The sequence below is a fragment of the Chondrus crispus genome, genomic scaffold (assembly GCF_000350225.1).
Source record: "Chondrus crispus Stackhouse genomic scaffold, scaffold_135, whole genome shotgun sequence".
In the NCBI taxonomy this organism is placed as follows: Eukaryota; Rhodophyta; class Florideophyceae; order Gigartinales; family Gigartinaceae; genus Chondrus; species Chondrus crispus.
In genome coordinates, this window is record NW_005178999.1 from 177,994 (window position 1) to 203,180 (window position 25,187).

General features: G+C 50.8%; 1 protein-coding gene across 1 annotated transcript; it reads right to left on the reverse strand.

The window, feature by feature from the left end:
- Window positions 1-15,451: 15,451 nt before the first annotated feature.
- CHC_T00002362001 (hypothetical protein) lies at window positions 15,452-15,682 on the reverse strand. The gene has a single exon (XM_005713312.1). It carries the CDS (start codon window positions 15,680-15,682, stop codon window positions 15,452-15,454), a length of 231 nt encoding a protein of 76 aa, XP_005713369.1.
- Window positions 15,683-25,187: the final 9,505 nt, after the last annotated feature.

Below are 25,187 nucleotides of genomic sequence, written 5' to 3' on the forward strand. Positions count from 1 at the left end.
GGATCGTCTAGCCTGTTTGGCAGCCAACCGTTAACAGTTCGACCCCTTTCCACATCTACCAGAATGCGATGGCCCCCTGACCTCATCCGGTTCGTTTCTCGCTATGCAATCTTCATATCGCGTTCTCGTTCAAACTCAACAAATGCGTAGTCTCTCAAAACTCCCTCTCAATCTAATGGCATAACAGTTGCCACAGGGCCATATGCCTCGAATGCATCCTGCAATGACTTCTCCACCATGGTAAAGGGCAGATTAGCAGCAAAGAGCGTGCAATACGCAGTTTTTGTCTTTGCAGAATCGTCGCTTTTTGGGTCCCATTGGTCTCCTCTCGTTTTTAACGATTTCCGAGGCCTTCTTCAACGCGGCGTTCCGAACACGCCGCCTTCTTTGAGCAGGTGTGTCAAAGGGTGTCTCTGGCTTGCTCTCACTTTCATCAGCCATTTTCGTATCGAGGGGTTCGAGGGAGAGGAAAGAGGAAGAAGGTCGAGGCGGCGACGGCGTCTCGCGGGACAACTCTGCAGCCTCCATTGCGGCGGGGACCACTGCAGGACTTGAAAATGGATAAGATGTGGGCGAGTGCAGTAATGATGCGGATAGGAAGCGTAAATATCACCACCCGAATCCGCCCCTAGGGGTGAAGGCGGGAGAAGGAACAGAAGAACGACTGGGGGAAGTGCAAGAGAGGATGGCGAGCGATCCGTTTTTGGGCGAGCGCAGGCTGTTCACTTGCCACACGCTCACGTGGCGTGGCACGTATGCCCGAGTCACAATACTGATCCATGGATATAAATATTCTTATTACATAAAAAATTACATCCCGCAGCGCCTGCGCCGCGCGCTAGTGTGCCGCGCGCTGGTATGCCGCGCGCTGGACACGTACCGCCTGCAGAGCGAGGTGTATGTCATGGAGCGCGCGACGAGGCGCCCCCATCCGCACGCGGCACGACCGCGTCCTGGAGACCCCGCTCGTAATTTCCCTTCATCCCGTTTCGTCGTGTGAGCCCACCATGGCGGTCTCCATTCGTTATCCGTTTCTTCCTTCTCATCTTCGTCTTCCTTCTCACATTCTCGGTTGCCCAAAGCCAGAAGCAGCCCTTCAAGCCTCACCAACAAACTGCACCTGACAACAGCACCCCACCCCCAGGACTAGCTGGGGGCAATGGACCGGGTGGTCCCGGCGCTGGCCCCCTCCCTTCCCATCCACCCAGTACGTTGCTCCGCAAAGTCGCCATCGCAGTCATCTCTATTGCTACTGGATCTGCCATCATCACCATCCTCGCTTGTGCCTGGTGCTGTGTGCTGCCCCAGGGCGCTCCAACATGGACAAGAGTCCAGCCAGCCATACTAAGACTATCCCCCTTCCTCCTGCTGTCTCTCCACCCTACCCGGACGACGCGCTCACCGGCTATCACACTCAACCTCTCGCTAAGGAACATATTTATCAATACTCGCCGGATTTCGCCATGTCGAACAGCACAACTGTGTTTTGTTTTCTTGTTCAGCTGCTCCCCGCTCCGACCCCTCCGTCATGCTGTGCACTTACACCCGCACCACCGTCCTGCGGGCGACGTCACCCATCCTCGCCCCACATTGAACAAAAGGGTCCGACTTCTCCCCGTTCCACCCGCCCACAAAATTGCCGCATCTTACCACCACCTCTTTACCCTCCCACTTCCCGCCCCTTGCACCTCTGACCCCCAACCATCGCCTCTTAACCCCCCTGTAGGGGGGTGAAGAGGCCCCCGGCGGCTCCCACCGCCGCATCCAGTCGCGCAACTTCTCCGAGGTCGACTTCATGGACTCCGGCCCGGGCCGCTCGCTCATGTCCGAGCCGCGGTCCTCGGCCTGCAGGACGAGCTCGACTCGCTGCAGCTCGACGACGTCCTCGTCGAGGAGTACTTGCTCGCCAAACCAGTACTGCGCACATTTCTTTCGCAACTTTGTTCACACCAAGACGCCACCCTCATGCCCTCCTTTTTCGGTTCTCGCTCCACCTGGTCTACCTGTATACTTTTCTGTATTTTTACAACACTCTTGTACATCGTGCTTTCTTCTACGAAAGAGGCGTCATACCACTTTCTCATTTATTAGCATGCTAGTTCCTTAAGCCCATCTCCTCACCTTGCCCTTTGCCACCTTCTCCACTGGGTTGTACAATAAAGTTGAATCGTCTATTCGACACATCCCGACATCTTAGTACACATTGGCTTCCCAGCTTCGTTATGTTCAACTCCGCGTTCGGTGCTCGGGGTTCACTAAACTTCCTTCCGTGCCTCTGAATTTCGCTTTGATCAAACCTTGCCGCTGCAATCTATAGCGCTAATAGACTCATCATCATAAACCGCTACTGTCTTCATCCCCTTCATTTCAAACGTCGTTCCCCAAACCGAATCTCGGTGTCCCTTACAGATATACAAAGTTTCCCCCATCCGCCGATCCCAAATATTGACAGTCCTATCACTCCCCCGCTCACAATAAAGTCCGAATCATCTGACCCGGCCGCACTCAGAACCAACCCTTCATGCCCCCGACATGTCTTTGCAGCATGCCCCGAGCCTAAGTCATTGGTGTTCAGCAACTGGACATCCGAAGCCGTGAGCAAGAGTCGCGAGTTATTCTTCAAACATGATATCGATCGCACTGCACCCCCGTGTTTGGCCATATCCCCGTACAACATTCTCATGGGCAATGTCCTCTGTTCCAATTTTGGTGAAGCGCTCTATCACAACTTGCACCGCTAAGATAGTCGATTGAGATTGTTTGGATCAGGTTGAGAGGCTATCGATTCGCGAAGAGCATGTCAGTTATATAGTGAAGTAGATTAAAGCCTCGGCCCCGTCCCTTCGTTTCAGACAGCTTCTGGAGGGTCTCAAGTCTGAAGCCGCGCGCTGATCCCTTCGCTGTTCCAGCTTTAAGAAATTACCAACGGTCAGAATCGCGACCAACAATTTCTCAAAGCGTTCCGACTGTAGGACTATCTCTTGAACAATCCCGTTGAGATCGGCGGCACGCCCAAGCAAGTCTGCATCTTCCACGCTATACTTTTCTTCATATCACTCCAGAGCTTGGTCGGAAAAGTCGTCTATGGAGACACCCTCAGGTGGATCCAGGTATTCGAAGAATAGGTCGACACCGAAGTCATCAATTGTCTCAAACTTATTCGCGAGGGGTGGGGCCATTCGACATCCTGAAAGCGCACGCAGTGATACGGAGGTTGGAGGAAGCCTGTGTGACCTGTAGTTGTAAAAGGTGGTTTGGTGTCGTCGGAAATAGGGACCCAGTGCTCGAATACAAGAACTATATCGCCTGAAATGACCTCGTTGGTGGCCAATGAAGCATAACCTGTACTAATCATGACATCGTTTCCCAGACCATTGTCCTCTTGCAGAATAGTGGTGCACTCTTTGGTCTGGTTCCGACCTGCTCGAAATATGCGTACAATGGGATTCCAGGGCTGGTCATCAATCTTGGCAGTTCCCTGGACGAGAATCTTTGCTATTTGTATGGGGCGGTTGTTGGGGAGGACGGGGCGGATTCGCATCATTGTGAAGAATCGTAAATATTGTTACAGGGTGGGAACGCTTGTGATATCTTGCTCCATTTGACGCTCTGAGCACATCCCTGACTTCTTGACGAGATTCATGAACTGATCAAGGGCGTCGAAACCATTCTTGTAGATACTGAAGTAGGTCAGGTAGGCGCGGGCGACAAGGGCAACGGCAGTGAGAGGCCGATAGCGGTCGGAGACCGCGTTGCGAGCGATGATGATAACAATGTTCTGGGAGCCCATCTCCAACCCCTGCGCGAGCCATTGGTAGGGTGCACAGACAATCTCAAAGACGGAGGACAAGGAAGGGGCGAGATAGTACGGACCGAGATGGCTGGTGGTGGTAACGACGACGCCGGGGAGGATATCGGTCATCCATGGCTCCTGACCTTGGGCACGGACGTCCAGGACGAGAGCGCGTCAGGTTTCGCCATACTTCTTGTACGCCTGCTGCAGAGCGACTTTCCAATCTGAGACAAAGGTGTCCTCCTCGTAGAGAGCAATTAAGACGCCATCGGAAAGCTCTACGATTTTGCGCGGCCTCGGCTTCTTATAAAAGGTGACTACTGTGCTGGGTACGAATTTCCCATTCCCTACGTCCAAAAACCTTTCCTTGTATATTCGTTTATTTTTGGGGCGCGTGCAGTGCACTGTCATGAGCGAACACACAGCCGCTCACAGCATAACAGGCATCAATGTCTGGTAAATACCCGGAGGGTGTTCAACATTCTCCAAATGGGTCTAGTGCTTCCCTAGTAAGGCGCTGGACAACATCCGGAATCTTACCGGTCGTGTTCAAGTCTGGAAAGTAAACGAGAACTGCCGCAGAGGGTATATCACTCTGTGATTGATCGTTTTGTTTCATCGGGGCGTAACGCCCAGTGTAGCATAAGCTTCAGCCTTTCTGTCCCTGTACAAGTTCGAACCACCGCACAGTTAAAACGATATTGTTGCTATTTGCATTCTCAACATGTTCAATTCTTCCCAACCAAAATGGTGTCACTTCGGTCACGTTTGATCCGCAATTCACAGTCACCATGCTGCCCCTATCATATGAGCACGTGTCCTCCAGTGCCAATTCGGTTTCCGAATCATCATGTGATGCCTCAACTTCGCCGCAAGCATCGCAAAAAGAAGCAAAATGCTGGAAGTCCCACTCTGGCGGGGCGGACTCCTTGCTTTCCATTGAGTCTATTTCAGAAAGAAGTGATAAAACATTTTCTCTGCATCCAATTCTATTCTCTGTCACATTTATGCGCTTGCGATACGGGCTGATGTCAACTTTGGAGGGCTTATTTGTTTGTATGACTGGTGCTTTTCTCATATCTGGGACAAAATGGAGGAAAGAACCAATGAATCCTTCGGTTCTATCAAGTTTTTGAAGCGCTTCCCTCTTTTCGACCATTTTGTACCCGACCAGGCAGGTAACATGAGCACCACCTCCTTCGAGCTCATGAGAATCATCCCGCTCGAAGACAAACTCTCTGAATGCGAGCATGTTGTTGTTTCTCGACGCAACTGCACTTTGTTTATCACAAGCACCTGAAAAATTGTTCATCCCAGAGACGCGGCTAGCATGTATGTTGTTTTGTACTGACGCGGAGTTTCCCCCTTGACTTTCAACAATGTGCCTGTGAAGTTCCGAAACACAGGCTGTATTCCTATCCCGCATGAAGACAGAAATTCGACTGAATCGGCGGTCAATGTCCTCATGTGTGTGCCCAACCGGTAAAAAGTTAACAACAATGCGGTTGAAGAGCCCTTTGTGCACCATGTAATCACAAAATGCAAAAAGAAGCGATTCTTGTTGTCTTTTGATGTATTATCCAGCTGAACATTTAGCTCTTTCGGAAAACAACTCATACCTTGAGCTCTTTTTGCATCTCGCAACAGAAAAAGTGAGCGACATAGCGCATCAATTGTCTGATTCGCACCTGAGGGGATGTTGTCGGCTGGCGTGAAAAAACAAACGAAATGCTGTCCAGAAAGTGCCCCGTGATAGCAAACACCAGTGACCTTCTGCTTTGAGGCTTCCCCGTATCTCTTTTTGTCGTCGTGTAGAAGCGCGGTAGTCCAAACTTCGCCTGGTCGGCCCCGTCAATAATTACAGAAAGAATTTCCTGGGGCCTTTCAATTGCGTTTGACTGAATGAGTCTATATTGTGCTCGCTCAGAGTGGATTCGCTTCAGATGTGCGCGGAATCCTTTCTTAAGTTTTTCTCTACATTTTTCATATCCTGTTTTCCTAGCAATTGACAGCAGACTCTCCTTAAAGCTTGTGCACGTGTCACAAACGGAAAAGCCGTGTCTTCGTCTACACTTGATATGTGAGGCATACCGTTTCCAAGTTTCGTAAAAGTGAGAAGAAGAGCACGCTCGACGGCCATACATCCCTTCATTTTCTCGAAACAGCGTGTAAACCAGGTATTTATTTCCATGTGGGAGGTGCCGCTCGATGCTGTGCGGCATTTCATCTCCAAGATCGTCAGCCAGGGCTCGCAGGAATGAAATCACCGAGGATTTTTTAGTTGAGCTCCCATCCGATCCCCTCATTCTCCCGGGGAGGCAGGAAGCGTTCGCTGAAGGTAGTTGCATGACATTACAAATCATGGTCCTTGACACGTCCAGAGTGTCAATCACCATTCTCCAACAAACCTGCCAGCCGTCACAGTAGAAGTATCGCCGTGAGCGCTGTGGATCCAGAACGATTAGATCGACGAGGCGTGCCTTTCTTTCATCACGAGAAATTGACAGGAAATTCTCTCGCATTAACCTGCACTTCTCTGTACCGACTTCGAAGACGCAAAGACGCTTGCAACAGCGTTTCCGCATCCAATTGTTGATAGTCATGATGGATTGGCGTCGTGTCTTCTGTAATCGCGACTTCAATGATTTACGGTTGAGCGCGATTGGAACTTCTGATAGGGGAGGAGGATCGTCTAAGGTCGTCATGATATCGCTGTATGTGAAGGTTCAACGCTTCAGGTAGTAATGACGCACCTGCAAGTATGGACTGTGTGCAAGCACGCACTGCGGTGTGGGATCAAGAATGTACAGCCGAACGACTACATATCCCGTACTGGTATTCGGCTGGAAGCCAAAAGTCAGCAGCCCGGATCACTGTGGTCTGTTTTCAGAATAGTAGATGTCAGGAAACTATATCAGATTCCTCTGCTGTGCTTTTAATTTTTTTTCTGAAGGTTACACTTCGAAGTGTTTATCAAAGTCCTTTTCTACGCCCGTCAAATGCCTTGACAGTGACAAATATTTGCCTTTACCAAGCAAGTATTGCGATTCCTACGCAAAACATTTCGTCAAAAGACGCGAAATCATGGTAGAGCAACAGGAATTTGTTCAAGTGGGTGACTGATATCTATATCATCTGCCTTACCCCTAACCTTTCCGAAACTCTCACATTCGATCGACCTGTTCAAATGTTTGAACTCAATGTTCAAATCTTCGGAATGAGCGGTGATTCTTTCATTCGCCTACGATGGTTTTTGTGCCTACACAAAACAACATTCTAAACAATTGCCCCGTACGCGAAGCCTTTGCTGAAGTCACAAGACTGGCGGCATTGCCTTTTACGATAGCCAAATCCTACAACTAAAGCGAGGCAGAAAGTCTTGCAGTCATGAAGGTTTCAGGAAGTGAGGTTACGAGTGATACTGTGACTGAATACGTCGATCCGCGTAAAATTGTCAATCTCTGGTACTCCAGGCCAATTCTTCCTCGAGATGAAGATATTGTCAGAGAAGGGTTTCTGCAAAATGGATACATCAGCAGTTATCTCATATCATGTCGAGTGGCTACTGTTCCTGAAATACAGCTACTCTTTGAGAGAGAGCCACATTGCTACACGCCTGAAAAGGCATCAGAAGTGGCACGAGCAGTGATAAGAGAAGAGACAGATGGACGCGCTGGAGGGTATCGCTATTGTTATGATGGACACATCCGCAAAAGAGTAGCGGTACAGCTAATGGAGGACGGGGTTTTGATGAAGGATTTCAAGTTGAAAGGTGAATTGGTAATGTCGATGCCAGCCCAAGATGAGATTGCGTATGGACTTTCGAGAAATGCTCTTCACTCTTTCTGTGTCCCGCTCTCTTTCCTCGCAACGCTCCTACGCTGCCACGAATACGACGTTGAACTGAATACCTGGTTGAGCCAAAGGCGGCAAAAATGTTTATCAGCGACCGAAGTTGCCCGTCGCCTGGTGTCAAGTACTGCAAGAGGGGTTCAGGATGACAAAGTTATGAGCAAACAGACTGAAACAAAGCGCCAAATCTTGGGAGTTTCTCGCAAGCTTCCCATTTCTACAGTTGACTACTTACGGGATTTCATGTGCAATGATGATGGAGGCTTGCAAGTTGCGTTCACATTGGCAAATTTGGGAGCAATTCCCAAAAGAGTGACGGCAGAGGAATATTTAATGTTGGTGAAACGATTTATCAGGTATTATCAAGATTGCTTGCCTTCTCCGAAGCCGCTTCTCCCCAAAGATGTTTCGACACAGCTGGTGCAGTTACGCCAAGCAATTCAAGAGCTTGAAAAATTCAAAACCCTTTGTGATTACGACGAAATCGCGAATGAGATGACCACAATTGCAGAAAGAATGACGTGTACGCAGCTGCTGGATATCAAAATGCAGGAACATGCGTTCAGCAAGCACCTTATACAACCACTTGAAACTGCGTGCAGAAATCTGGTGCCAAATGGGACTAACCATTTGGAAATCGCCCGAAAAAGATTGCAACAAATACCTCAAGAGAACAGTGAGCACTCAGATACACATAAACATCCTGCGATTGATTCAGACACTGAACTATCATCTCCAGGTACTTCAGAGAATGGAAGCTCAAAAGACGGTGAAGAGGAGGGCTCTGCGGCCAAAGCATCCCTCTTATCGCACAGTCAATACTCAGGCGGGCCCTGTGAACGGCACAATGAGAGACCAGTTGAATCAGTTGCAGAGGCAGCGTCAGTAATTGAGGCATCTCAATTACTACCGGTTGGGTGGAAGATTGTGCAGGCTACACTTGGACTTCATGACACAACACGATGAGTGGAAAATGGTGCAGGGGAAAGCCGATATGGTCATGACTGTTCTACAAGATGATGAATCTAATGAGGACTGCCTGAAACAGGTTGTACGTCACTGCGGTATGGCGATGAAACAGAGCGGCGTGTGCTATATCGTGTGCAATTTTATTCACTTCTCGAAGCTTTTTTCAGTTGTATGTGCGGAGGGCATGGAAATGATGAAGCATCCCATGCTTTACATACAAGATCCGTCAACAATCAAGAGAAAGACATTATCACAGCACCCTCAAGAGTCAGGCTTCATCGCAGCAGTATTCTGGAGATCACCAGATCGCAGGCAAAAGCATCATTACTCATTTGCAAAAGGTTACAGAAGCTCAACCCTTCCGTCGTGGGTGAACTGTGTCACAAACGTACAACAATCGCGAAATCCCCTCTGCTGTGAACAAGGCAAAATCCTTAAAGTTAGAGACATTGAAAAGGATCTCAGTGTATCTATTCTCGACCAATGGTGCAAACCTGCAGGTATCTGTTATAATCCTAGAGCAGGCTCTATGTCCATGGGTTTGGCATGTTTGGACTTAGGTATCCAATACGTCGCGTTAGAACATGACTCGGAAATTTTCAAAGCGGCAAAAAGGAGGTTAGTCGCATCTGTTCAAGACCAAGCCTTCAAGCGAAGAAAACTGGAGCGATGTACTCGGAGAGGAATAAAGGAAACCGACAACGAAAAGGAGAAAGAAGGAATGTCCTGTGGGATTGGGGAGAAGCATTGTCGCTTTCCGGGATTGGAAACTTCGTTTTCGTGCACAGCATGCGGCGTAGGAATGCATGACCTATGTGACTGGGCCAAAATCGTGAGAAACATAAGCGTCGAGTTACTAGAAATGGTTGCGGTTTGCTAGGAGAAGTGCTTTGAATTGGAGAAATGAGTCCATTTCTTCGAAATGGCCGTCTCTTTGGTCCTACATCTACCCTACATTACATCAGCAAGCTGCAGTTGAAAGCGGCGGTGTCATGTTTGTTGATTCGAACAAACGCCGCGTGAGAGGGTTTGTTGCTGTTCTTCGTAGCCTTCAAGATTTTCTGGAAGCCGTGGACACTTTACGCGAGATGTCATGGACAAGCTCTCTCCTAAGTCCAAAAGATGGAATCCTTCATATCGTCTTGCAACCCATTCTTCGATCTGACATAATATTGATAAAAGATACCGCGCGCGGATCGCAAGCCCTTATAAAATGACAAGGGCAACGGCGCCTTCTTCGTCTTTTCAAAAACTACCTGAGGCAGACACCGGACAATGTTGCCTTCAGTCATTCTCCGGGCAACTGAACAAGAACACAAACCACAGTTTCGCAGTTCGACATGGCCAAATCGTGCGGAACGAGACTACAAGAGTAGCGCTAAACTCCCTAGCAGAAAAATGAATAATTTGGGAGTGCAGCTACAGTGAAATGTGATATTTTTAGCATATTTGAGTCAGAGTGCTCTACCCTCATCCCAAGAGCACACTCCCCCGTGTTCACACATCATCGGCGCCCTGGATACCATTGCCCCCGCCGTGCCCCCGCTCGACCACGGGCCCGATTCCGCTGCCCTCGGCCTCCCGCTCGCCCTGTTCGGACACGGCGATCGCGTCATTCTCCAGCCGTACGCCTCACTGCCGCTCGTGGCAGAGCTCATTCCGAATCAATCTAGGAGGCCCTGCCGTATAGGCACGTCGCATAACGTGGGCTTGCAACTCTCGTCGACCGCCGCCTCGGCCGCGAAGAAGGCCGCCGCCGCGAAGACGGAGTCTCCGCTCGTGCAGACTGCCCACGCATTTTTGCAAAAGTCTAGCTCCACGCCGACGCGGCCTTCGGGGAAGCCCACGCCCAAGTAGCAGACGCCGATTCGCGGCTCGAAGAGCTCTTCTGTCCCAGTGTCGTCGACGCCGTCGCCGGGGAATGGAGACACTTGTTGTTTGTCTACGCCCGGGAAACCGTCCCCGGTTCCAAGCGCCCAGACGGCCTCCGCGGAACGGCAGAGTGCCTATTGTGGACGCACTGGTCAATTTGACGACGGGCAAGGTGTCGGTGTCGGGGAGTATCGACCCGCTGTGTCGCATTACGTGCGTCGAGCGGTGATTCATGCGCGACTTGACTTTTTCGGCGGGCACGTCGTCGGCGTCTGTCTCGTCGTCGGGGGCGTATGTCGGGCTGGATGACTACATTCGTAGACGGTTGCGTGAGTACCTGAATTTGCTTTCTGCGATCGGTGGCGTCGGTTGAGGGGGTGCTCGGGGGACCGTTAGGCGGCGAAACTTGGAGCTCTGAAATGGTCGACGAGATGAATGTCTCACAGTTTGAGCTGTACAATAAGCAGTTTGTCAAGACGTGGATGAAGGCACAGAGGCCGGGAGCGCGACGGCTTCGAGCGGCACGGGCGAGCCGAGGACGCGCCGTTGCGACTGCAGGCTGGAAAGGGAGGCCAATTTTGGAGGGAGCGGGGGTGGGCGCGGTGTGGATGGTCGGGTCGCGAGCGGGCGTAGCGCTTGCGCGGCGGTATAGATACGGCAGCGGCGGCCGACGCGCCGGCGGCCGATGGCAAGCGCGCGGGCGACGCCAAACGGACGGGCGTCGGTGAGGTGGGCGGGCTACCCGGGCAGGAGCTGCAGCAGGCGTGGTCGAAGCGATGCGGGCGGGCGCAGTGACAAGCCCCCAGGGAGTCTCCGGGAATTAATTTTTGTGTCATAGTCATATTTTTCTTTTTGTACACTCGCTCTGCAGGCGGTCTGTGTCCAGCGCGCGGCACACCAACGCGCAGCGCAGCGCAACGGGATGTGATTTTTTATGTAATAAGGATATTTATTTCCATGGATCAGTATTATGACTCGGGCATACGTGCCACGCCGCGTGAGCGTGTGGCAAGTGAACAGCCTGCGCTCTCCCCAAAAACGGATCGCTCGCCATCCTCTCTTGCACTTCCCCCAGTCGTTCTTCTCTTCCTTCTCCCGCCTTCACCCCTAGGGGCGGATTCGGGTGGTGATATTTACGCTTCCTATCCGCATCATCACTGCACTCGCCCACATCTTATCCATTTTCAAGTCCTGCAGTGGTCCCCGCGGCAATGGAAGCTGCAGAGTTGTCCCGCGAGACACCGTCGCCGCCTCGACCTTCTTCCTCTCTCCTCTCCCCCGAACCCCTCGATACGAAAATGGCTGATGAAAGTGAGAGCAAGCCGGAGACACCCTTTGAAACACCTGCTCAAAGAAGGCGGCGTGTTCGGAACGCCGCGTTGAAGAAGGCCTCGGAAATCGTTAAAAACGAGAGGAGACCAGTGGGACCCAAAAAGCGACGATTCTGCAAAGACAAAAACTGCGTATTGCACGCTCTTTGCTGCTAATCTGCCCTTTACCATGGTGGAGAAGTCATTGCAGGATGCATTCGAGGCATATGGCCCTGTGGCAACTGTTATGCCATTAGATTGAGAGGGAGTTTTGAGAGACTACGCATTTGTTGAGTTTGAACGAGAACGCGATATGAAGATTGCATAGCGAGAAACGAACCGGATGAGGTCAGGGGGCCATCGCATTCTGGTAGATGTGGAAAGGGGTCGAACTGTTAACGGTTGGCTGCCAAACAGGCTAGACGATCCGAACAATGTGTGCACGAGCAAGCGACGGAGTGAGAGGAGGGAGGCAAGGCCGAGACTAAAACATTAAGCGACAGGCTCTGAGAAGATGCGATGTCTTCTTCCTATACAAATATTTTATGCCCCATCAAGGCGAATTTACATCTACTTGTGTGAGCCTTTCCAACTAGTCACGCACTTCATCAACATGCTGTACGTAATAATTGGCTGAAGTGCTCTTCCGTTCAACTGTACATGTGTGAACACTAATATTCTTCCCGTCAGCATTGCGATATATTTATTTAAACATGTCTTCATCGGTTCGGTCGTCACCAATAGAACAAACTCAGTCCGGCGTCTCACCCTCGACATCGAAGCGTCTCAACACTTCAGCCACTGCTGCTCCTTTGTGCACCCCTCGCGGTCGAACGTAAAGGAGTTTTTGCCCCATCAACACCTCCATCGGACTGCCGTGTAGCACCTCCTCGAGCGCTTGCCGAGCATCATGTGCTCGACTGACTGCGAGATTGCATATAGCTGGCATCTCTGAAATGCCAGCTATATGCAATCTCTTTCTGCGACATTGCCTCCGCACTTCATGGGTCAAGATTGTCGAATCTGTAGTTCATCGACATAAAGGTAGAGGAGATTGATCTACATCATGACTCCAAGGAATTATTCACTCTTTGAAACCGTGAATTTTACAGTTTCACAAAAATTACACACTTTGCTGCAGTGCGCAAAGAATAAATATACTTTCCCGAATTGGCGACCTGTGTATAAAAGCCATAAATAGGCTTAAATTCGGCTTAGGCAATATTCAAACGCAGTTCTTTTTAAGAAGGAAAAATCTTTTTAATAACCAATCACTGTTTATTGCTGTAGAAAGTACGCCTCTGCATGATATTGTACGTTGCATATTGTGAAAACATTTGTGATGGTTTTAGTGGGGTTGGTATCATCTTGCTGCAGTTCATGCATTTCTTACTATACTTGAGAGTGTTTTACACGTATCAAGGGGCATCATGGAAGGTCTTTCTTTGCGGCCTTTTACACTACTGCAGCTTTGGTAGGGATACATCTTCCCAGTTGAGATCACGTTACAATGTGTTTGGTTCGCACGTTTATGTGTAGCCATAGCAGTTTGTCATCCGGAAAATGTGTATCTAAATCCTCCAAGTTCATGCTGCACATGTAATCCCCATGTTACGTCAGGGTACTGGTATGTACCGTGTGAACATTTTCCCTTCCTTTAACCCGTACACGTATGTTGAACAAACATGATACACCTTTTACATAAATGGGGGATCTTATTTGTTCATACAAGACAATTTGTGGTAAAGTTCTATAATTGTAACTACACTCTTCCACCGTAACATCGTCAAGTTAAAAGAAGTGAAATTGTTGTGATTCTTACATTTAGTATGATAATTTAATACATTCACTCATATCAGCTGGTATGTGTGGGATAGTTCTGTTTTTTTAATTCCTGCATGGACCAGTCCTTCGAATAATACGCAAGGGCATAGGCATATTGGCGCCACAATAGGATTTGTATTCTGTTTGCAGTGCGCCTAGTTTATGCCAACTAGTTTTTTTAATTTTTTAATTGTCCGTTGAGGGCGGTGGCTTATCCCTTAATAATAAATTTTAAAGCATCAGCAGTACGCAGTACGACTGCACAACCGCGTTCAGTAAATGAATGAACATGACGTAGTAATCATGTTTCTATAATGCGGGATGACGTGTAATGTTCGAATTGGTGATGAAAATATATGTCCTTAATGAAAATCGTACAGCCTTTGTTCGTGTAATATTTTGAAAAAATATTTCATATATACTATTATAATGTTGCCATTTTTTTATTATTCCAAAACTTTCTCTAGTAGCAATGACGTCATGCTCTACAGAGCACAACGTCGTCATCTTGTTTCCAGGCGGCGGGTGACGTGTTGGATTCAAATTGATTATGAAAATATACGGTACGTCCCAAATCACATGCGTACAGTTTTTGTGGGCTGAAAGACGGTGTGCGTCCCCCTCTCCCCCCCCCGCGCCGTAAAGTAGATGTATGCTGTAAAAATTGGCGACATACAATTGAAATCTGCAACATTTATTGACGTTTTTAATATTATTATAAAGGTGACCGACGCCGTCGCTGGTGTCCGACGCCTCTCCCACGAAAACGCAAAATTCGCGCCCCACCCCGTGACGCCCGTTGCGCCGTGAGCCTATGACTCGCGCTCGTGCTGTCAACACGTGCGCGTCACACCGCACGACTCCGCGTCCACAGCCGGCCCCTCCCAGCGCTGTAGAGTCGCGCCCCACCCCGTGACGCCCGCTGCATCGTGAGTCTATGGCACGCGCTCGCGCCGTCGACACGCGCGCGTCACACCGCACGACTCCGCGTCCACAGCTGGCCCCTCCCAGCGCTGTAGAGCCGCGCCCTTCCTCGCGGCCGCTGCGCCCCCCCACCTCCCCCATACGGTTGTTTTCAAATAATTTGCATATCCGAGCTATTTTGGCGTTGTCCAAAATGTAGGGCAACCCCCCTTCAGTTGTTCAATTATTCGAAGTCTGACAAGATGAGAGACGCGTCAGCGATTTTTTGTACCTAGCCGTCGAAACCTCCCCCACGGAGCACTGGGAGGCTTTTGGCCTTATGATCGGTATGTATATATGATATGTATGCAACTGTACCAGTATCGTTCTATCGTTCTTCTCGTCTTTGTCCAAGTTTTTCCATCACTCCTGTGACGTTGAAATCTCGCATCCGCTCTTGCAATGACCTTCAAACATTCAAGCCAACATGCCAATGAGTCGCCCGTGACACTCTTCAGACACTCTTCTCCCACGTCCGTCCCTCTTCCACCCTTTCCTTTCTCCCTCGTCCCTCGATACAGCGTCCCGCTCGTCCGTCCCTCTTCCACCATTTCCCTTCTCCCTCGTCCCTCGATACAGCGTCCCGCTCGCTGCCCGCACACATGCCTTACGAATGATAGGTTGCCCATGTCCCATTCGCGATGCTCTATGCAGGTGGCGTGAACGCCACCTGTTCAGGTCGAACCCTTCCATCTCGCTCGTACTGTAGCGCGGCGACGGCCGCATCTGCACTCTCGGTTCAAACTCTACCGACACCACCCGTTTCGCACACTTTGAAACACGCAAAAAAAATTCCTGAACGACAAACACATGATGAGCACGCATTACAAACAACTAAAGCCTTTTCCTCCAACCTTGGTCCCACGTCTCACTCCCTTCCGCCAAGCAGAGCTGTAGCAAACCCCCTCATCACTTCTATCGTATCACGACCGTAGTCCCTCAGCCCCGCAATCTCCCGGCGCGCCTGTGACACCGCATCTCCAATGTTCCCGTCGGCGAGTAGTTGAAACTGCACCTCGTTCAGGCGGTGCAGCATCAGTTCCTGTGATGCAATTCGTCCAGCGATGCTCTGTAGACACCGCTGCAACCCCGCTGCCATCGGCTCCGACGCCGACGGTAGGGGAGATGGCGCATCCGTCATGTGCGAAGCACCCTCCATCCCGCAAGCGATTGCCGCCAGCACTTCGTCGCTCTCCGTGCTCATCGACAATGGGAGTGCTGGTGAACACACTTGGTCTTCATATCTATCGCTCAGCGTGCCCTCATGCTCACCCTGCATCTCCTGCGTCCTCATCACATTCGCGTGCAACGTCATCGATCCAAATAGATGTGATACTCCATTTTCGTTGCCCTGTAGGCTTCCACCCTCGCCTTCAGTGATGTGGCCATCGGGAGCGTAGCCTCCTGCAACCGGCCAAGGGACGCATTTGTTCTGGGCTTCCCAGCCGACCGCTGCGGCGAGCTCCTCTTGTATTGCCTCCCCATATACCCGCTCCTGGTGCTGCGCGGTGACCGGCAAATACTCTACCGGGATGCTGTGATCCTTGACAGCGTAAGTTTCATATGAAGTGTCCGAGGCTGGAGATTGCTCTTCCGGGGAACCATATGGAGGCTGGTACTGTGCTTCCCAATGCGCGGGAGGCTGGTGCTGCGCTATGCCATACGCAGTCTGCTCCACTGTCGCGCATTGCTCCTCCTTAATGAAGTAGTGTACACGCCCAGCAGCCTGCGAGACTCGGGCCGGCTGCTCCTGAAGCGCCGGTGTGTTTTGATTCGGTTGTTGGTCACATGTTGGAGAGTTGGTGGTATCGTAGAACGGAAAAAAAAGGAGTCAAGATGACATGATGAGCGTCGGGATGAGGGGTGAGGAGGGGAGAGGAACGAAAGCTAGTACGGCGGGGTTGGCTGTTTATAAAGAGCGGGGCTATGGACGACGGTGTGGGTGGGGGAAAGGGGTTCGCTAAGGCGCAGAGCGGTTCGTTACCATATGATTCACTCGGTTGGGGGGATGAGGGGGGCGAGCGAGGGACTGTTCCTCGTGAGAGGCAGATTGTATGAGCACGGGCCAGTTCTGCATACACCTTCCCAGAGCCGCGCCGTTCCACCTTCACCGCTTGCCTACCGCTTTACCTTCAAACTCCCGCGCGTGTCCGCTTCATTGTACACATTCGCCTATCCGTGCGTGACCCTCCAGTTGACTGCGGATGGTGGTCGCGCCTCGCGCGTTTCTGCACTACACCCATTGCCTCGTTGTCCCCGTGCAGTCGGGGAGCAAGCGGGGAATGCTCTCCGGGCCACAGCCGCCTGCTTTCCGATTTCTACGTGCCCGCTGGAGCTCGCCGCCGAGCTCGCCGTGATGCAGGTCAGGGATGCTTTCAGGTCGCCATCGATTTGTTGCTATCAATTTTGGAGAGCAGGGGCAGCTCGGATGCACGTCGGAGCAACGTGCCGTTCGGGGGCAGCTTGAGAGGGGCGCAGTGGGGATTGTAGAGATGGACGTGGACGGCGGGCCATTAATGAGCATGAGCAAGGGCAACTCTTCCCGCTAATTACGGGTGTTGCATGCCGGCGGTATTCGCAAAGCCATCCTCCTCGCCCTCTCCCCTACAAGTATATTCAGAATCCCTGCCACATTCGCAAAAACAGACACGTTTCTACCCTCGTACAAAACTATTGAAGCGGTAGCATCCGGTCAGTGGATCTGTGATGGTCCGACCAGACTTGCCGCCGTGTCCCAGGAGGGAATGGCCAATGGATGGGTGCCTCCAGAGGGAATGGCCAATGGATGGGTGTCTTAGATGGAAAGCAGCAGTCAAAAGACGGGTGTCCCAAGAGAGAATGGCCAATGGATGGGTGTCTCCAGAGGGAATGGCCAATGGATGGGTGTCTTAGATGGAAAGCAGCAGTCAAAAGAGAGAGAGCCAGTGAGTACAGTTTAAGGCGGGAAAAAGGGCATTCAAACCTGAAAGGCAGGAAGAGTGGGATTCAAAGTAGCCAACAGGTGAGTGCCATGTCAAGAATGATCATAACGAGGGCTGCGACAGGGATGAAACCAGCGATGAAACCTTCCATCCGACGAATAGGCCTTCCGTCCGAGATTCGGGACTTCCATCCGCCACGGAGCGTGGGGAGTGTTTTGGCCCGTGCTTTGATATAATTTTTGCAGATATTTTATAGAGCCAGTAGGCCTTCCATCCCAGGAATCTTCAATAGCGATGCCAATTTCGACGCCTAACCTCCCATCCGTCCAACCCATGGGTATAGGGGCAACAGGAGTACGGAAGGGGAGCGGTGTGGTTCCAGAGAGCGCGCGGATGAGATTGTCTCATACAGTATGTGGTCATTCAGGGCGGGGGAAGGAGTGGAACGGACAGAGTAAGTGAGATCAGTAGTGAACCAATAGACGCGCGTTACGAGGAGCGCCAGCCAGTAGATGCGCGTCGGGATTCAGGGGCGTGAATAGGGGAACCGCGAATGATATCGTGACAGCGACGAACGGGATCAATGACGCGACATGACAGCGAGGATGACGTCCATCCGGCCAACGGCTGCCGTCGGATGCATGTCGGCAATTTTCGACGTCCATCCGGTATGATAAAATAATCAAATTTGGCCCTGTGCGCATTGAAAATTTTCCAGATTTTTTTCTAGCCAATGCGCACTCGGTCAGACCGAAGTAAATTTGCGCTTAATTTCAGCCCACCTGAACGCGCGTCTGTTCGGACATGGGTATAGATACGAATCCCATTTGTTTGAAATTGCGTTAATTAATTAATTTGTGCAATTACATTTTAATATTTGAAATTAAATTAATGTTTTCTAAATATGGATTTTTTTAAATGGGGCTCGGGGTGAAGTCGTTTGGTGCTGTGTGCTGTAATTGTTTATTGTACACTGTCATTATGCCTTAGCTTCTCACGGATACCTCAACTTCAGCTCCACGTGTCATTTTTACCTAAACTCTTCATGGCTCTGGGCTCTATAAATAGATACCCCTCCTCGCTGATCTCAAAGTTGCCCCTTCGAGCCCTCCCAATATCCTCATGCTTTTTCCGCCTCTGCTCGTTCTCCTCGCTTCGCCTCAGTCCTCACCCCTCGGTTTGTATCCTCAAGTCTTAACATGCCCAGGTACGCAAGCCACGCTGCAACGCGCCAGGCCGCTCATGATCAAATCGACACCATGTTCTCCGGCGGCCACGCAGACGACTTGGACAGCTCCAGTACCTCTCTGCATCTAGACGAAGGCAATCCCAGCCTCAAGGTTGAAGGCAAGAACGTCTGGATCTATCATGGCACCAGCAGGAAATACCAATTGCGCAAGCTTTCCGACCTCACCACCGATGACCGTGTATTCACGCCAAGTGGTCATATCATTCTTTCCGCTGCCGTCATCAAGTTATATAAAGCGTTTACCGGGGCTCTCGATGACAAGGGCTTTCGTCTGGACGGAAAGTTTGATTGCGCGAACGCCTACATCAAGACCGACATATCAAGGTCCAAGTTCGGCAATTTGCCCGAGGTCGAGGCAGACAACTGGTGTCCTTATTACTACAGGCACTCATCTAAGCTAAAAGGAAACCTCCTCTACGACAACACTCTTCCCGCCGCCCCCGCCGACCCTCCCAACAGGCGCGTTTCGTGCATTAACGTCAAGAAAGCAGGTGAGCTATCCGAGCTTCTTCCCGATGGCCACGTGGTCTACTTGGGAGGTGACCATGGAGAAAAGGACCTCCCTCGCCACCAACCTCGCTCCCTCGCTCCCAATCCGCACGCAAAGTACGTGCAGTACAAACCTCACGCCCCGCTTCTAGGGCCCGGTGGCGTCGACAAGGGGGATCTCTACATCTCCTCTCCCTTCCCGCAGACTTGGAGAGCAACTGAACGTGGCCGCAATGTTGCCCTCGCAAGACTTCACAGTGGCCACTTCTTCTACTGGTCAACGAATTGGTCTCCGTCTCCTGGAAACCAGATCTCCCCCCTTCCTTTTCATGAAATCCCAACGGATTCTTTTCGGGATCCAGCAGGAGTCAGATTTCAGTCTTGGCCCATTTACGTTGATGATGAGGTAGTACAGCAATATGACATGTTTCAAGGAGCTTGGGTTATGCGCGGTACTCACTTGGTCCTGCACGTCAACGATCAAGACTACCCTGCTGGTGTGTTGGATCGTCTTCGAGGTGGGTTCTTCCGTACCTGTTCAAAAGAGGTTGTTCCATCCTTCGATCGCATATTGTCACGTCTGCTTAAAGCAAAGCAGTCTGTGGAGCGGCATGGAGGCAAAATGTTTGGTTTCATCGACAAGCCAGGCGGAATCGTTCAGTGCGACATTCAAAGTCTTGCCACGTATCTCAGACTTCCCCTCGACGCTCTCCTAGCTTTTATCCCGGTTTACGCCTCTTCGTTCCAGTTGTTCGGAGGCACCGTCAACTTTCTTTGCATGGAGGAGATGACAGGAGTCTTTGAAATCACCAAGCCGTTGCCTACGGGCCCATGGATGCGCGGTCAGTTGCACGACACCGGAACCGGCTTGCTTTATTTGTACTCAAACGACAAGTACTTTAGCGTTACCAGCAGAGACGGAGTCTCATGGATGACGGAATACACTGGTCCAGGTCTCTCGCTTAGGAAGGACCTAGTGCTTACACCTCTCATAGCGGGCGTTTACACTTCTTAGGGGCAGCCCCCTCTGCTGCTCGAAACATGTAGACCAATTGAAGTAAGATCGGTACTTTAGACTATGGACTCAATGGTAGGTATTGCATGCAGGCACACAGGCACTCGTCCACTTTTACTGCCCCTTACATCTAGAAAAAGAAGAACTGTACTGCATCCCGCACCAGGAGCAACCAACCGCCAGACCAAAAAAAAGCGAAGGATGGAGGGGTAGAGCGCAAGCAGCTAGAACGTATGAAAAATAAACAGTGAGAAGCAATGAGCCAGATCGTGTTTATTCGCAACAGACTGATTAGTAGTGCGTTTCTGGAGTAACTGGCTCTAGCATTTCATCCAATTCTTCGTCATCTATATCATACATCTCCATGCTCTGATCACTGTCTTCGTCACATACTTCTACATCTTCTCCATAAATTTCTTCGTAGAAGCCAAGCATCCTATTGATCTCACCACTGCCAAAAGTGTACAGTGCGGTCGCCATCCACATGATTTCGTTGTACTCTCCGTTTTGTTGAAATGAGACGTCAATTTCCGCAAGTACCAATTCTGGCATTTCAAAGCAGTTGTACATGTCGGTCACGCGGCGAAGGTAGTTAAAAGCGTCCCTCGCTTCCGCAGAGAACACCTCGTTTATCGGCGGAAGATCATCTTGAATGGCCTCTTCCAAAACGGGCGTGGAGTGTCTACCGTCGGGATGCACCGCCAGAAGAAGGTTCATGGCTGTCTTTTCGGCGGCTGGCAACCAGCTGTACAACAATTTAACCAAAAAACGGTATTCTAGGTCAGCGTTGCTAATGCCCACGCATTTTTTATTTCTACTGCGCCCCCCTCCCCCCTCCGTACAGTACTCTACCGTGGTCGTACTTCCTTTTAAACTTCTATCCTTCTATACTTTTACACTTCTGAACTTCTCTGCTTTTAAAATTCTATTCTTCCATACTTCCCCGTTCTAAACTTATATACAACTATCCCGCTCTGCTTTTAAAATTCTGCTTCTTACTTCTATACCGCTCTGCTTTTAAACTTCTATACTTCCATAATTCTCTGCATTCAAACGCCTCTGCCTCTGTGCTTCTATACATCTCTGCTTTTAAACTTCTCTGCTTTTCTGTGTCGAAACTTCTCTGCTTCTCTGCTTCTAAACTTCTATACTTTTATACTTCTTATTCTTCTATACTATCATACTCTTATTCTTCTATACTATCATACTCTTATACTTCTAAACTTCCATTCTTCTATACTTCTCTGCTTTCGTACTTCTATACTGCTCTGCTTTTTTCACGGGATTCGCGGGATTCGCCCTAATCCCTGCTAATCCCACGATGGGCTAATCCCACTTTTCTGCTAATCGCATTTGTTTTCTGCTAATCGCATTTGTTTGAAATTACATTAATTTAAAAAATTGCAAATTCCATTTGAATATTTCAAATTACACTAATGTTTTCCAAATGTTTCTTTTTATAAAAATGGGGCTCCGGGTGAATTAATATTACTTTTGCGTAACAGGACTATTGCTGCTAATTGTAATATTCTTTAGTACTTGGTGATGTGCTAATTGCTTTTTCCATTCCCACAGTACTTCATCGTAATTTGTAATGTCGTTTGGGTATAGGGAATATGCCTTACTCTATATTATAAAAGGGAATATATCCTAATTATCGGTGAAAACTTGGTTCTACCCTGTGCGTATATTACTTTTCCACTTCTGCTCAAAGACTGGGCCTCGGCTTGCATCGCGTGGTTATCCGGTAACATCCATTGCCATTTGTGTAGCAAATGCATCATGACGCATACTGTCTGGGCAAATCCAGGACAACGACAGATTCAGTTTCGATCCTGCTGCGATTCCACACGGAAGCATCACGAAAATGCGAATTCCACTGCTATCTAATTGCACGAGGCATTTCTGGAAGGAACGGCATCCAGATGCCTGCATATCGTTGATGCGCGTTGTGTCTGGATTCAAATCTGTTACGTCCGAAGGGTACCCCAACATCGTCCCCACTAGCGTCTTTTGAGTTTGGCCCTTCAGAAACTTGTGCGTATAATACTGCGTGATTCTGTCTTCCATCTGTATGCCACGGTGGTATTTGAGTGTGAAGTTGTTGTTCTCAATCTCCTCCATGATTTTCTCTCTTGTAAGATATCTGCGTGTTCGTCGCTGTGCATCCTTCCGTAGCTGTGCTTTCAGCTGTATGTGGTTGATCAGATCTGGCCCACGATGGACTGGAGAGGTAATCAAAGCACAGGCTTCTACATCCTGGACGTGGTGAGGGAGGATCTCTGCACAGAACACAAAACTTGGAACACTATTCACGTCATCGGGTGCCATTTGGTTCAAAAAGCACATGGGCACGCCTCTGTCTTCGGCGTACCTAGCGCAGGCGATGTTTGCCGCCTTTTCCATCGACGAAATCAGTACGGACGCCCTTTTGGTGCGCACCCGAGGCGACACAGATATCCCCATGTGTTCTTGTGCATCAACGTTCAACTCGTGATAGTCAACGTATTCTTCTTCTTCCACGGCCTGAGGAAATGTTTGGTTCACCAGGTTATAGATACGCTTCAAATCGTTCATCTCCTCTGATTGTATCTGCTCTTCAGCCTCCACGTACGACAGTATCTTCGGCTTTGAGATGCGAGATAAGCATATGTGATAATCCGAATCGTTGATCATGCCATTCGAAATTGGGAAACGTACCGTGAGGGTGCAGCTTCCCCGCCACCCTGCCAGACTCGCCATTCTCGCAATAGCTTTTGGGAGCATCGTCATGTTTCCCGTTGGCAAGAACTGCGTCCGCCCTCTCTCCATCGCTCCGCTCAGCAAAAGACTGTTCAGGTCATGACCGATGTATCTCGTTACGTCTGATATATGCACAAACACATAATCTTGTTCACAATCTGCGTGCCTCCTGCCTACGCTTTCTCCCTCCCTTTCAAATTTCCCAATCGATACGGCGACGTTTCTGTCGTTTCTGTCCGCATGGTGGATAGAGTACGCCATGTGGTGACTGAATGTATGTCGCCATTCCGCGTCTTCGTCTGCTCTCCCATCCTCTTCAAAAAAAATGGTTTCGGCGTACTCGACTTGTTGCGTACTGGCTTCACTTTCTAGGCAAAACGCCCCCGCCATGAGTACTTTTTCGTCAAACGTATCCCGGATCCCCAGCTCCTTGCAAATGCTTGCGGCAAACTGCCGAGTTATATCCAAGTTCATCAAAGACATACTCAGCCTCTTGCGATCTACCTCCTGAAAACGTTTCGTTGCTTCCAAGGTACTCAACAAATCTGAATCGTATGTTATCATGCCGCGGGCATCATGCGGGCTGAAGCTGCAGTTCTGGAGGCATGTGATGGTCTCCATATACGTGTCATACGCTACATTCGAACTGAATATCTCTATATCCCCAGAGTATACCGATTGCGCCAAGGTATACCACGCTGTAGTATAACCCCCCCCCTGGGGCTTTATTTTAGATTAGATCAACTCAGAATCGGATCGGTTACTGTAGAGCTCGATGCTCTACAGTACCACCACGTGTAACCCCGAGTACAGGGGGCGCACGTGTACACGTGTACGCGCGGGACCGAAGAGCGCACACACACACGTGTACTGTCAGCCCCGATGGCTGACAGTATTACACTGTCGACCGACCGCTACAGTACGTCGCTACAGTACATCGGTACTGTACTATTATGATAGGTTATTATGTACATTAAATATGGAGCGGACCGGCGGCGGTGGAGGAAGACAAGCACGGACTTGTCACCCACCGACCGTCAAGGTCCGACTTCCCGCTTATTCTAAGGTGGCGTTCGCTAACTACCTTAGAGCGGCACCGAGCGCGGGTTGAGGACGCGCGCGGTACGCCCACGAGCCGGCTCCGCCTCCGCCCGTCGGTACTGGATCGTCACCCAGTACCGCGCCGGGGCGTCGAGGCGTCGAACCGCTCGCGCGTACCGGCGTCCTCCCCGTTCCCGCTCTACCACGCTACCCGGGCCCGCCGCCCGGTGCCGTTAGCTGGTGTCCTGCTTCACCCCCGTCTTCCCGTTCGGACGGGGTCTACGTCGAGCTGTGCATACACCCCTATCGCTGGGGGTGTTTATGCTACAGTGGTCTCCCGACCTAGAAGACCCTGGAGTCCGATCTCCGAGAAGACTTCCGCTTCCCTCCGCGAACCGATCGCGTCGAGATGAGCCAAGAGTTTGAGCCCTCGATCCGCTCCGAAGCGGCGGATCTGAGTACGGCCGCTGTGCAGTCCCCATCCGCCCCGTCGGGCGACGGCGACGCAGGTCCTCGTGACCGCGAACCGTCGCTCGGATCCTCCGAGGAAAGAGCGGCGGCGATGTTCGAACGCATAGCCGAATACATCGAGGAAGTCCGTACTTCCCTTCGGATCGATGTATCGGACCATGTATACACTCGATGTATGGCCGAACTCCGCTCCCTGCGTGAAGGGAGGTTCGATAGAGTGACGCAGTCCTTAGAGAATCTCCGAGCACTGATCGACGAGTTACACTCGCGGATCGTGCTCGTCGAAGACTCCCGTTTCGCCTCGCCCGGACCGTCCGGGCAAGGTCGCCCTGAGAGGCCGACCTCGGTGAGACGACCCGAGGACCGAACCTCTCCGTCTGCAGAGCAATTGGGTGCGTTCGCGCACCTCTCTGCTGAGCTCGACGCCACTCGTCGGCGTGCTCGTGACATGGAACGTACCATGGCCGAAAGGCTACCCGGTGCCCCCCCGAGAGGGCCCGGTGGTACCGTACCTCCGAGCGCCGCCGCCCCCGAGGGTTGGCGTCCGACTGGTGCCGCTACCAGTCGGACTGCAGAAGGAAGCCGTCCTCCGATAGACGCGAACTTCGCGTCTGAGACCCAAGCCTTGCCGCCTATCGCCGGAAGTAGGCGGCAAGTGGACCGCGTATCGTACGCG

Excerpts from the sequence above, each read along its gene's own strand:
- CHC_T00002362001 (XM_005713312.1), bottom strand. The coding sequence starts at position 15,682 with ATGGCAGCGGGGTTGCAGCGGTGTCTACAGAGCATCGCTGGACGAATT.